This window comes from Nerophis ophidion, linkage group LG12, assembly GCF_033978795.1.
Source record: "Nerophis ophidion isolate RoL-2023_Sa linkage group LG12, RoL_Noph_v1.0, whole genome shotgun sequence".
NCBI classification, from domain to species: domain Eukaryota; kingdom Metazoa; phylum Chordata; class Actinopteri; order Syngnathiformes; family Syngnathidae; genus Nerophis; species Nerophis ophidion.
In genome coordinates, this window is record NC_084622.1 from 57,962,118 (window position 1) to 57,976,891 (window position 14,774).

General features: G+C 43.2%; 1 protein-coding gene across 2 annotated transcripts in view; it reads right to left on the reverse strand.

The window, feature by feature from the left end:
* tbxas1 (thromboxane A synthase 1 (platelet)) overlaps positions 1-14,774 on the reverse strand; it is a 32,136-nt gene that overhangs the window by 1,358 nt on the left and 16,004 nt on the right. For both annotated transcript variants that reach the window (XM_061917851.1, XM_061917852.1), the window contains 4 exons: positions 10,474-10,604; positions 10,076-10,399; positions 9,913-10,001; positions 9,695-9,832 (listed from right to left, as the gene is read on the reverse strand). In XM_061917851.1, the coding sequence (XP_061773835.1) occupies positions 9,695-9,832; positions 9,913-10,001; positions 10,076-10,399; positions 10,474-10,604 (682 nt within the window). The remainder of the gene's footprint in view (positions 1-9,694; positions 9,833-9,912; positions 10,002-10,075; positions 10,400-10,473; positions 10,605-14,774) is intronic.

Sequence of the window (14,774 nt, forward strand, 5' to 3'; positions counted from 1 at the left end):
TGTACCGTATGTCCCGGCAAGAAATCTGCGTTCAAAAGACTCCGGCTTATTAGTGATTCCTAGAGCCCAAAAAAAGTCTGCGGGCTATAGAGCGTTTTCCGTTCGGGCTCCAGTACTCTGGAATGCCCTCCCGGTAACAGTTCGAGATGCTACCGCAGTAGAAGCATTTAAGTCTCACCTTAAAACTCATCTGTATACTCTAGCCTTTAAATAGACCTCCTTTTTAGACCAGTTGATCTGCCGCTTCTTTTCTTTCTCCTATGTCCCCCCCTCCCTTGTGGAGGGGGTCCGGTCCGATGACCATGGATGAAGTACTGGCTGTCCAGAGTCGAGACCCAGGATGGACCGCTCGCCTGTATCGGTTGGGGACATCTCTACGCTGCTGATCCGCTTGAGATGGTTTCCTGTGGACGGGACTCTCGCTGCTGTCTTGGATCCGCTTGAACTGAACTCTCGCGGCTGTGTTGGAGCCACTATGGATTGAACTTTCACAGTATCATGTTAGACCCGCTCGACATCCATTGCTTTCGGTCCCCTAGAAGGGGGGGTTGCCCACATCTGAGGTCCTCTCCAAGGTTTCATATAGTCAGCATTGTCACTGGCGTCCCACTGGATGTGAATTCTCCCTGCCCACTGAGTGTGAGTTTTCCTTGCCCTTTTGTGGGTTCTTCCGAGGACGTTGTTGTCGTAATGGTTTGTGCAGTCCTTTGAGACATTTGTGATTTGGGGCTATATAAATAAACATTGATTGATTGATTGATTGATAATGAAATGACAGCAGTCACTTCCATGTGATCATTTTCTAATGTAAGTGTTTTGGCCCATTTACAATGACAAGAACAACAAATATTGTTTTTCAATGAGCTGTGTACTATATTGTGTGTCTGGGTGGGGTCCTGCCTTGGAAATAATGTGTACCCCTTTCAGATATGGCACTTAGTTCCCATTAAAACATTCACATGTTGCGCAAGGAGATGTAAGCACTGGATCATGTGAACATTGCTATAACTTTCCGTTTGTAAAATATATCAATCAATCAATCAATGTTTATTTATATAGCCCCAAATCACAAATGTCTTAAAGGACTGCACAAATCATTACGACTACGACATCCTCGGAAGAACCCACAAAAGGGCAAGCAAAACTCACACCCAGTGGGCAGGGAGAATTCACATCCAGTGGGACGCCAGTGACAATGCTGACTATGAGAAACCTTGGAGAGGACCTCAGATGTGGGCAACCCCCCCCCCTCTAAGGGACCGAAAGCAATGGATGTCGAGCGGGTCTAACATGATACTGTGAAAGTTCAATCCATAGTGGCTCCAACACAGCCGCGAGAGTTCAGTTCAAGCGGATCCAAGACAGCAGCGAGAGTCCCGTCCACAGGAAACCATCTCAAGCGGAGGCGGATCAGCAGCGTAGAGATGTCCCCAACCGATACAGGCGAGCGGTCCATCCTGGGTCTCGACTCTGGACAGCCAGTACTTCATCCATGGTCATCGGACCGGACCCCCTCCACAAGGGAGGGGGGGGACATAGGAGAAAGAAAAGAAGCGGCAAATCAACTGGTCTAAAAAGGAGGTCTATTTAAAGGCTAGAGTATACAGATGAGTTTTAAGGTGAGACTTAAATGCTTCTACTGAGGTAGCATCTCGAACTGTTACCGGGAAGGCATTCCAGAGTACTGGAGCCCGAACGGAAAACGCTCTATAGCCCGCAGACTTTTTTTGGGCTCTAGGAATCACTAATAAGCCAGAGTCTTTTGAACGCAGATTTCTTGCCGGGACATATGGTACAATACAATCGCCAAGATAGGATGGAGCTAGACCGTGTAGTATTTTATACGTAAGTAGTAAAACCTTAAAGTCACATCTTAAGTGCACAGGAAGCCAGTGCAGGTGAGCCAGTACAGGCGTAATGTGATCAAACTTTCTTGTTCTTGTCAAAAGTCTAGCAGCCGCATTTTGTACCAACTGTAATCTTTTAATGCTAGACATGGGGAGACCCGAAAATAATACGTTACAGTAATCGAGACGAGACGTAACAAACGCATGGATAATGATCTCGGCGTCTTTAGTGGACAAAATGGAGCGAATTTTAGCGATATTACGGAGATGAAAGAAGGCCGTTTTAGTAACACTATATCTTTTTATTAGTATTTCTTTAATATAACAACAGCATTTCATGATTAATATTTATAAATTAAGATTCTTAATAAATGACAGTAGAATGAGCACATCTTTGATTGGTAACTCATAGTGTCACGACCTGGAATGACACATAATGTGCGGTGTTGGAAATCTCCGACTTTTTGTGTGGCTGTAAACGCATCACTGGCTCAGTGCCATATGTGCATGTGTTGGCACAAGTCAATCAATCAATAAATGTTTATTTATATAGCCCTGAATCACAAGTGTCTCAAAGGGCTGCACAACCCACAATGACATCCTCGGTTCAGAACCCACATAAGGGCAAGGAAAAACTCGCAATCCAGTGGGACGTTGATGTGAATGACTATGAGAAATCTTGGAGAGGACCGCAGATGTGGGTGACCCCCCCTACCTCTATGGGAGACCAGATGCAATGGACGTCGAGTGGGTCTAACATAATATTGTGAAAGTCCAGTCCATAGTGGATCTAACATAATAGTGAGAGTCCAGTCCATAGTGGGGCCAGCAGGAGACCATCTCGAGCAGTGACAGGTCAAGACAGGACATAAATATAGAAACTACATAAACGCTGCAGGATAAAATGGCTACAAATGCCAAAAACCAAAAGCCAGAAGTCCTTGAAACAACCGAGTGGGAGAACATCTGCAAGTTCACCGGGCAAAACAGAAGTTAACCTGGCTAGCAGAGGAGCCAGACCTTTGATTGATTGGTTGGTTGATACTTGTATTAGTAGATTGCACAGTTCAGTACATATTCCATACAATTGACCACTAAATAGTAACACCCGAACAAGTTTTTCAACTTTGAGAAAGAGCGATCGCGGCTGCTCAATAAAGCGATCGATGGAATTCGCGATCATGTCCTCCTCCAAGCGTCTCGACAGACGTTACAATAATTGAACAGTGATAACGAAAACTGTTGTCTCTGTTGTGGCCTCTTGTCGTCACTTACTTTGAAAATTGCTTATTTTATTTTATTTTTTGGATTTTGTGCGTGGCATAGATTTGCCGTGGGCGGAGGACTCGTGAGCAGTGCGCAATTGCACGGGTGCGCACCTTAGAGGGAACGTTGGTCAGGACCATAGCCTACACCAGGTCTGGGCAAATTAAGAACCGGGGGCTGCATGAGGGCCTGTTAAGCTTTTCAATCTGGCCCGCTGGACATTCCCAAATACATTTTTTAGATCTTAAAGATGGAAACTGTCGCCGCCACTATGATGTACGGGGATGTTTTCAAATGACCCTAAGTCTTGAACTATACAAAGTATTTCAATGGTTGGAATCTGGGCTTTTGCATGATGTACTACTTACCATGGTGATGTAAGTCACAGCAGCTCAGACGAGGCACCAAGCAGTGTGGGTGGGGAGCAATTTCCAGAAAGTGTTTCCAGAGAGAGCCTGAAATGCGGGTGTCAGGGACAGACGTGGAAGGAGATTTTTACATGACATGCCATCAGCATGCCACTGTGAATTGTTCCTGTTTGCGGATGACTCGGCGCTGCTGGTATCCGGCAAGGACAAGTCACAGGTGGAACAAATCCTCAGTGCTGAACTCCTCAATATTTGCACCTGGCTCGCTGACAACAAGCTATCCATACACTTAGGTAAAACGGAATCCATCCTATTTGGGTCCCATATCAAACTTAAGAAGGTCAGTGACTTCACTATAAAAGTGGGTGACATTGTTATCACCAGGAAGGATGAGATCACCTACCTAGGTTCCATTCTAGAGGCTAATCTTTCCTGTGATAAAATGCCAACCAAGGTGATCAAAAAGATCAACCAAAGAACGAGATTCCTCTACAGGATCTCCTCTCTGGTCAACAAAAGCACCTTGAGGATTCTAGCGGGAACTCTCATTCAACCCTTCTTCGATTACGCTTGCACCTCCTGGTACCCCAGCACCTCCAAAACCCTCAAATCTAGACTCCAAACATCCCAGAATAAGCTAGTCCGGTTACTTTTAGACCTCCACCCCAGATCACACCTCAATCCAACCCACTTCACCAAAGTGGACTGGCTCAGGGTGGAGGACAGAGTAAAACAACTTGCACTGAGCCTAGTCTATAAAATCCGCTACACCTCCTTGATACCGAAGTACATGTCCAACTACTTCCTTAATGACCGCCATAACCACAACACCAGGGGGAGCTCCACAAACCACGTTAAACCCAGATTCCAATCTAACAAAGGTCTTAACTCATTCTCTTTCTATGCCACATCAATGTGGAATGCACTCCCAACAGGTATAAAAGTAAGTGCATCTCTATATTCCTTCAAAACCGCTCTAAAACAACACCTCCAGGCAACTTCAACACTTTACTAATACCCTCCTCCATTCACATCCCATCTCCCCGGATTATCAACAACTCAAATGTACTTCTAATGTATATACTTGTTCTTATGCTATGTGAACTCACTATGTTCTCTGCTGGCTGTACATATCCTACTAAATAAGACCTACACTGTTTCAATGTCCACATTTCTCTGTTGATGCAATTGTTGATGACTGAAGTTCTGATATCAACCAAAGCTCCTCATCCCACCCCCCGGATTGTAAATAATGTAAATAATTCAATGTACATACTATGATGATTAACTTGTGTGATGACTGTATTATGTTGATAGTATATATTTGTACGGCATAGCTCAGTTGGTAGAGCGGCCGTGCCAGCAACTTGAGGGTTGCAGGTTCAATTCCCGCTTCCGCCATCCTAGTCACTGCCGTTGTGTCCTTGGGCAAGACACTTTACCCACCTGCTCCCAGTGCCACCCACACTGGTTTAAATGTAACTTAGATATTGGGTTTCACTATGTAAAGCGCTTTGAGTCACTAGAGAAAAGCGCTATATAAATATAATTCACTTCACTTCACTACCATGAATTGATTAACGTGGACCCCGACTGAAACAAGTTGAAAAACTTATTGGGGTGTTACCATTTAGTGGTCAATTGTACGGAATATGTACTGAACTGTGCAATCTACTAATAAAAGTATCAATCAATCAAACAACAAAGTTCTAAAGCTTAGTGAGATATCAAATATATCAGATTGTAGGTGTTTTTTTTTTTTTACCCTTCGCGTTCATATTTCGCCGTATTTATTGCATTTCGCTCGATTGTAAAATATGTTGTCAATATTCAGTGTTTTATCCTTCATAGTTAATATTGTAAATCCCACATTCTTTATTTTCATGTACATTCCAAGTGTCTCATTCTGTAAAAAAAATTTAAGCTTGTCTGTCAAAGTTTTTAGCTTTCAATCAGATATTATTGTGAGGTTTTGTATTTGTGTTCATAAAAATGTGATATACCGGGCCAGCACACATTTTTTTCTCGGAATTTGGGCCCCCGAGTCAAAATGATAATACGCGTTTATAAAGGATTAGATATCCCTTTTGCCAAACTCAACATTTAGCAGAACATGAATGATCAAGGTGTAATCAGTGACTACATTTCCATGCACTAAATTAGTCTGATTTCTCCAATAGTTGTTTTTGTCCATGCGCACTCTCTAATGCGACTATTGGAGGGGCGCTTATTTCCTTTAGGCGTGGATTATTGTATGGCGTTTCCAGTTGACCTATGACGTCACACCAAAACAAGGAGTTTTTGCGGCTCCTTACAAGTCAACAGCGCAGTTCTTGTTGTAGCTGATATCCGCTGCATAATTGCCACAGATGAGACCTATTACATCTCTAATGGCTAAACTGATGTTAAATAACCTCATTCATTTGTTTGGTTTTTTAAACCAAATTAATTTGGTTATTTGAGTTCTGTTTTATAAACATAATGTTGTGGAGTTATTTTTGTACATTTGTCCGCAATGTACTAAGTGATATAATTGGAGACCAAACAGCCAATCGGAGCTTACATTTGTCCAGTTTGTCTGACCGGTTGCCTTTTTGGCACACACGTTACATTTTGATCAGAGGTTGAGAGAGAGGACACGAGAGCAGAGCGGTCTGCCTGCGCAGAAAGTAGGAATTGTTGGATGTTAATACGGATAAGAGTAAACATTTAGACACATTAATTACGCACAAAATGCATTTATAACAACTCAACATTTTTTTTATTTTGCACTGGAGTTTAATTTATTCACAACATAGCTAGTATGTGTTCCAAAATATATTTTGCGGTGCTAAAAATCAATCAATCAATCAATCAATGTTTATTTATATAGCCCTAAATCACAAATGTCTCAAAGGACTGCACAAACCACTACGACTACGACATCCTCGAAAGAACCCACATAAGGGCAAGGAAAAAATAAAACCCAGTGGGACGTCGGTGACAATGAAGACTATAAGAACCTTGAAAAGGACCAGAAATGTGGGCAACCCCCTCTCCCTAGGGGACCGAACTCAATGGATGTCGAGCGGGTCTAACATGATACTGTGAAAGTTCAATCCATAGTGGATCCAACACAGCCGCGAGAGTTCAGTTCAAAGCGGATCCAAGACAGCAGCGAGAGTGCCGTCCACAAGAAACCATCCCAAGCGGAGTCGGATCAGCAGCGTAGAGATGTCCCCAACCGATACACAGGCGAGCGGTCCATCCTGGGTCCCGACTCTGGACTGCCAGTACTTCATCCATGGCCATCGGGAGGGCATTCCAGAGTACTGGAGCCCGAACGGAAAACGCTCTATAGCCCGCAGACTTTTTTTGGGCTTTAGGAATCACTAACAAGATTTCTTGCCGGGACATATGGTACAATACAATCGGCAAGATAGGATGGAGCTAGGCCGTGTAGTATTTTTTACGTAAGTAGTAAAACCTTGAAGTCACATCTTAAGTGCACAGGAAGCCAGTGCAGGTGAGCCAGTATAGGCGTGATATGATCAAACTTTCTTGTTCTTGTCAAAAGTCTAGCAGCCGCATTTCGTACCAACTGTAATCTTTTAATGCTAGACATGGGGAGACCCGAAAATAATACGTTACAGTCATCGAGACGAGATAATGATCTCAGCGTTTTTAGTGGACAAAATGGAGCGAATTTTAGCGATATTACGGAGATGAAAGAAGGCCGTTTTAGTAACGCTTTTAACGTGTGACTCAAACGAGAGAGTTGGGTCAAAGAAAATACCCAGATTCTTTACCGAGTCGCCTTGTTTAATTGTTTGGTTGTCAAATGTTAAAGTTGTATTATTAAATAGAAGTCTGTGTCTAGCAGGACCGATAATCAGCATTTCCGTTTTTTGGCGTTGAGTTGCAAAAAGTTAGTGGACATCCATTGTTTAATTTCATTAAGACACGCCTCCAGCTGACTCCAATCCGACATGTTGGTCAGCTTTAGGGGCATGTAGAGTTGGGTGTCATCAGAATAACAGTGAAAGCTAACACCGTATTGGCGTATGACGTCACCCAGTGGCAGCATCTAGATGCTGAAGAGTGTCTATTTAAAGGCTAGAGTCCAATCCAAATCTGTATTTGCGACCTTAAAATTAGGCACAAACTTCATACACATATGGGATAAGAGCAAGTTGGCCTCCACACGGCAATATGAGTGAGACGAATAGAAAAAACGAGGAGTCTAGTTCTCTGCTCAAAAGGTAGGAATGTTGTATAGGAAAAGTGGGGGATGTACAAAAACCGTGGTACTTTATTTGTATTTCTGCCCAATGGTGTCACCTCTATTTAGGAAAGGGGTCGGCAACCCAAAATGTTGAAAGAGCCATATTGGACCAAAAATACAAAAACAAATCCGTCTGGAGCCGCAAAAAATTAAAAGCCATATTACATACAGATAGTGTGTCATGAGACATAAATTGAATTAAGGGGACTTAAAGGTGACTAAATGAGAACAAATATAGCTACAAATGAGGCATAATGATGCAATATGTACATACAGCTAGACTAAATAGCATGTTAGCATCGATTAGCTTGCAGTCATGCAGTGACCAAATATGTCCGATTAGCACTCCACACAAGTCAATAACATCAACAAAACTCACCTTTGTGCATTCATGCACAACGTTATAAGTTTGGTCGAAAAAATGAGACAGAAAAAGAAGTGGCATAAAACACGTCTTAGAAAGTTGGAGAAAGTTATACATGTAAAGAAACTACGGTGAGTTTAAAGACCGCCAAAATTAGTAAGACAAAACGGTGCTCGCCAACTACTTGAATCAGTGAAGCATGGTTAATATAAACAGTGTGCATTATAGAAATTAGGGAGGTTTGTGTCATGTTTGTCCTCCTGCAGAAACCATATTAAAACAAAAAATGTTTTTTTTCCCCCTCATCATTTCCATTTTTCATATATTTTTGAAAAAAGCTCCAGCGAGCCACTAGGGCGGCGCTAAAGAGCCGCGGGATGCCGACCCCTGATTTAAGGGCACCACTACGCAGGCAAAACACAAGTTTTTCCCGTTTCACGTGAAATGTCAACTAATGAAAGATAAGGCGCCTCATATGAAATTTTACCACAAATGTATTACTCGCCCCTTCCTGCTACAACCTTGATAAGAATATAATGGCAATTTTTTTCATACATTCATATTGTCTCCCGGGACATACTGTTTTACTACTATGCTGCTAATTTTACTAACAGAGCACATCCTGGCAGTTCGGCGTTGTGCCAGAAACGCGTACAACTTTGTCTGTGTTGGCCCTATATGATTGGAAGTAGCATGTGGTTGTATTTGGTCACATAATCCTTTAGAGGATTATTCTACTAAAGGTCAGAAGTGCACGTCCATCACAAGCGCTCCAGCGAGTGGGGGCCCTTGCCCCCAGGGCATTGAGGAACTTAGAGGACAGCAGCAGTTGGATTTTAGGAGATATAATAAATAGTAGCAACATCTGGTAGGAAGCCCCCACAGATAGGAGTAGAGGATAGGGGTCGGCGATCGTCCGACTCAAACCGATTACAGGATACAGGTTAACTAGGCAAACAACAAGCTGGGCTTTTAGCTAGACGGGCTGGCTCCAAGGCTAGAGTGTGGTCTAGTGTGTCCGAGAGGACATCAGAACACTCGTTCTCCTGGAGCTGCAGCTCTAGTCTGAGGCTCGCTGAAAAAAAAAAAGCTTTTTGTTTGACATTTCCTTGTTGGCGTCTCCTTGGATAATCACACGACCATCAAATATGAAAGTCTTAGAAGACGTTTCGTCCCTTATCTGAGCAGACTTCATAAGTTCATGCTCATAGACTTAGATTGCTCGGATCTAGTCTCGTGTGCTACTTTGGTTTTTATTATGCTACATTTTATATTTTGCACCAACAAAAACAATTTCAATTCCCATGAATTTGTTTTGGTACAAAACATGCATCAAATTAAATTCAAATTTGATTCAAATGTATAAAACATGTTTGACATCAACAAAAAAGTGTGAAAACATATTTCAAAATAAAATTCTGCTTAGGGCCCCAATTTAGCCTGCTGCCATTTGTAAACCCCACGTACAGTACAGCTGCTTGGTTTGGCCATAGACCTTCAATTGGAATTTGACTTGAAGTTCAAATCTAATCGAATAAGTGATTAATGTACGTGTGGGTGCTTCATCAAGACACCAGCTTCTTACCTCTCGGGGATGAACTTCTCGGGCTCTGGCCAGTGCTCCGGGTCGTAGTGCAGGAAGCCGGCGGGGATCTCCAATGAAGCTCCTTTCGGGAGGAGAACGCCGTTCACCACGCAGTCCTGATCAATGTCTCGTGCAAACCTTTGTGTTAAAAATCACAAAACATGATCGTGTATGTGTTTGGCCAATCATTGCTAACAGTAGAAGTTGCTTCCTTTTACCTGAACCCAGGAGGATAGAGACGCAATGCTTCACATACGACCATATCTAAATATTTCAGTTCCTGGACATTAGAGTAGTCGGTTGATTCCTACAGTGAAAGATGGAACAGACTGAAGAATCACCAAACCTTTACCGCCAAGACAAAGAAGGCAAGCGACTCACATGTCTGCTGAAGAAGTCATCCACCTCCTCCTGGACTCGGTGCTGACACTCTGGATGAAGCGCCAGGAGGTAGCAGGTGAAGCCCAGTGTGTTGCTGCTTGTTTCATAGCCCGCCAGCAGGAAGACTAACGCTTGGCCGACAATCTCATCTTCGGTGATCAGTTTTTTTGATGGACGCCGGGTGGGCGAATCTGTAGGGTGAAGACTATCTTCTGGGCTCGGAGTAGACGGATGCTGGTGGCTCTCTGTGTCAAAGTGCTCCGAGGATGCACCTTCCTTGCTGCTACGTGCATCCAACATGAGCTGAAGGAAGTCTCGACGCCTCTATGTTCGGATGGGTTCAACAAGAAATTGTCTTCAAGAGTTTAAAACTAAATCCAACGAGGAATAGAAAATACCTGCTCAGGAGGTTGCTCCTCTCTCTGTCTGATGATCCTCTGAATGCTGTTGATGAAGAACTCGTTCATTTGACGCCGCCGTTTATTGGGGATAATTCCAACCAGCGGAGCCGTGATGTGCGGAAAAGCAACTGTGCACAAATCCACAGATTATTTACATTACAATTGATTATCAATCAGTCAATCAAAGTTTACTTCTATACCCTTAATCACAAGTGTCTCTAAGAGCTGCACAAACCATAATGACATCAGGTCACCATTCTATATCAGGGCAAGAAAAAACTCAACACAAAGGGAACAAAAAGAAATCCAAGGACCGCAGATTAGGGTCATATACAGTACCTGCGGGATACATATTCCCTGGGTTTCAAAATCTTTTGACACCTATGCAAAGTAGGAATAAAAGCGCAGTCGTCTATCGCGCTTTAAACATTGTGGCTTCGCTATATCGTGGATAAAAAAAACAAACTTCTATCCTATATACTGTAGCACAAGTGTTTAATTAAATTGATGTATCCATCCATTTTCTACCGCTTATTCCCTTCGAGGTTGCGGGGGGCGCTGGTGCCTATCTCAGCTACAAGCGGGCATACACCCTGGACAAGTCGTCATCTCATCGCAGGGCCAACACAGATAGACAGACAACATTCACACTCACATTCACACACTAGGGCCAATTTGGTGTTGCCAATCAACCTATCCCCAGGTGCACGTCTTTGGAAGTGGGAGGAAGCCGGAGTACCCGGAGGGAACCCACTCAGTCACGGGGAGGACATGCCAACTCCCCACAGAAAGATCCTGAGCCCGGGATTGAACCCAGTACTACTCAGGACCTTCGTATTGTGAGGCAGACGCACTAACCCCTCTACCACCGTGTTGCCCAATTTATGTATTATATACAATAGGATAGGTCTTTATTGTCATTGCACAAGTACAAGGAAACTTTGTTTTCAGCACAAACCTGTTCAACATTAGACAAACAGTCTACAAGGTTACAGAACAGGAACGCTGATGGGTTGCCACAAGACACCCCATGAAAAATGGGGAAGAAGGTAAAACACTGCGGAATGATGAGTAAAAAAATACAATCTAGACTGGACTCCAAAGGGGGCCCAGTGTGGAGTGGGAAAAAAACCTCCAGAGCAAAGCACATATACATATTATAACATACATCTCGAGATATCTTGCAACAGAGGGAAGGGAGTGCGGAGTCATGGTGGTAGGCCGCAGCTCTCAGGCGCTGATCATCCTTTCATGAACCCTATGGGATTTGCGTCGAGGGAGTTGGATGGGGGGGGTATATGTACATGTGCGGTGTATATTTTTGTGGATGCATGTTTGTGTGTAAGCCTGCGGTGTGATGTCGTGCAGTCGCTAGTCCAAAGTCAACAACAACAGGTGTGTGTCCATGAGAGACAAGAAGGGAGTTTGTTGTGTCTTTGCTGCACTGTCCTTCGGGAGAGTCTCGAAGCCAGGGAAACAATCCAAGTTAGAATGTTTTGTATAAGAGTGAAAATAAAATTTGCTTTTCACTCTAAATTGTCGATGACTGGTCCTCAAACCTGTGGGCCAGACAGTCCGATGTGATCCAAAATCACAAGAGTGTCCAGTATTTGTCTTATTTTCTAATATTAAACAGTGACGATCGATAAAGATAGTGGGACTTCCGTTTCCGAGTTACAACAACCCAGCCGGCTAATCTCTGCACTATATTCACCGCAACAATCTCAAATTGGCCAACTTTTGAGTAAATTTGATGCACGTCTTCTTCAACTTCTGCCTCATCAACAACACATCTCCACATTGGTGAAACAGTGAAACTCCGACTTCAAAAGACAACAGCGGGACGTAAAATCCAACATTCGGAACAGCACTTCAGGCTAACTGAGACTGGTATCAGCTATCAACAGCTGTCGGGGCAAAGAGGAGATGACCTCTCTTTATTCGAGATGTACGTCATGTTCGGTATCAATAGCACAGGTTTGACGTGAGCCATGTGGAATGACAACGCAGGACACTTATCAAAAACATGACGTAAAGCAAAAAAGCTGTGACTGTTGACCAAGTTTTTGCAGAACAATTTATGCCAGAGTTTTCAGCAGATGGAAGGCTAGTTGTAACTTCGAGGAATGTGACAGTGTATTTCCATGTAGCAGCCGTGTTGTAGTGGCCGGGTGAAGGCCATAGCAATGACGCTTGGAGGATCTCCCAGGCTATGGGTGAGTACTCTGATCTACAAGTGAAGTGAAGTGAAGTGAATTCAATTTGTATTGCACTTTTCAAAAGTGACTCAAAGCACTTTACATAGTGAAACCCAATAGCTAAGTTACATTTAAACCAGTGTGGGTGGCAGTGGGAGCAGGTGGGTAGTGTCTTTCCCAAGGACACAACGCCTGTGACTAGGATGGTGGAAGCGGGGATCGAACCTGGAACCCTCAAGTTGCTGGCACGGCCACTCTACCAACCGAGCTATATCGCCCACTACAACACACTCAAGGCTACTATATTGGGTGGAACCAGTGTAAAGGGGACATAGGGGTGTTATTTAATGTTTAGAAAGCTCTAATTATGGTAAAAAAAAATGTACTTAAAATGACATAAATACTATTTTTTGTGCTCTAACTATTAAAATATTTGATTTTTTAATATAATCCTACTTTGCGGAAATGTGTTGACCACAGTGATGTTGGGTCTAAACCGCGATGAACAAATACTTTTAAGACCAAAGGTGTCCAAACCTTTTTCCAGCAAGCCAATTTGACACATTTTGTAAAATATAGACAGTATAATCAATATACTGTAGGTGCATAGCAACCAACGTATGTTCAAAATTACAATGCAAATTAGTGTATCATTTAATCCTTATCTACTTAATCAATTATCAATATTATTCTTATATTATTATTATTATTCCATCAACAGAATTATTTAGTACACTCGAAAACTTTCTAACATTTCTTGCAAAGTATGAGTAACCATGTTCACCAGAAATGATCAAAGACTACATACAGTAAGATTAACATGTTGCCAGCTATTTTAGTTTTCATGTTCCATTTTGGGCGGAATTTGGGCTGGTTCCATCTTTTTCCGTGTTTATTTTATCTGTAGAATGTGTTGTGGGCCAAAAAAAAAAAACTAAAGCTGGGGGCTGGGAATGGCCATTGGGCCACACTTTGGATACCCCTGGTTTAGACTTTGTTTTTTTTTTCAAAACAAAAGTGTTTTATGGGGTTGAAGCCAGGATTCTCAGGATCTTACACATCAAAACGCTGGGAATAGAAAAGGGCCTTCCCAAAATGTTCCCACAGTTAGACGTGTGTCAGATAAAAATAAAAAAACTAGATTCATGTGTAACTAATGGGTGTGGTCCACCTGTGATTCCTTCATTCATATTTAAAGGCCTACTATAATAACATTTTCTTATTTAAACGGGGATAGCAGGTGCATTCTATGTGTCATACTTGATCATTTCGCGATATTGCCATATTTTTGCTGAAAGGATTTAGTAGAGAACATCCACGATAAAGTTTGCAACTTTTGGTCGCTAACAAAAAAGCCTTGCCTGTACCGGAAGTAGCAGACGATGTGCGCGTGACGTCACGGGTTGTAGGGCTCCTCACATTGTTTACAATCATGGACACCAGCAGCGAGAGCGAATCGGACCGAGAAAGCGACAATTTCCCCATTGATTTGAGCGAGGATGAAAGATTCATGGATGAGGATAGTGAGAGTGAAGGACTAAAAAAAAAAAAAAAAAAAGGCGAGGGCAGTGGGAGCGATTCAGATGTTATTAGACACATTTACTGGGATAATTCTGGAAAATCCCTTATCTGCTTATTGTGTTACTAGTGTTTTAGTGAGATTATATGGTTGTACCTGAAAGTCGGAGGGGTGTGGCCAAGGGCGTGGTGACCGCCAGTGTCTTTGATGGGAGCCACGTTTCTCGACGAGGCAAGGCAGCCGGGCCGAGATTTTTTTTCCCCCTCCTCCACGGTGTAAGCATCCAACAGTCGGGGGCGGCCGGTTGGAGGAGGCAAGACAGTCCGCAGCTGCAGGAGGCACGACGCAAGCTCTCCTCTCATAACTACGGTAAGAGCCAACTTAATACCACCATTTTCTCACCGAAACCTGCCGGTTGACATGTGGTAGGGAACCATGTTCGCTTGACCGCTCTGTTCCATAGTAAAGCATCACCGTCAGCTTTCGGGAATGTAAACAAGGAAACACCAGCTCTGTTTGTGTTGCTAAAAGCAGCCGCAATACACCGCTTGCCACCTACATCTTTCTTCTTTGACGTCTCC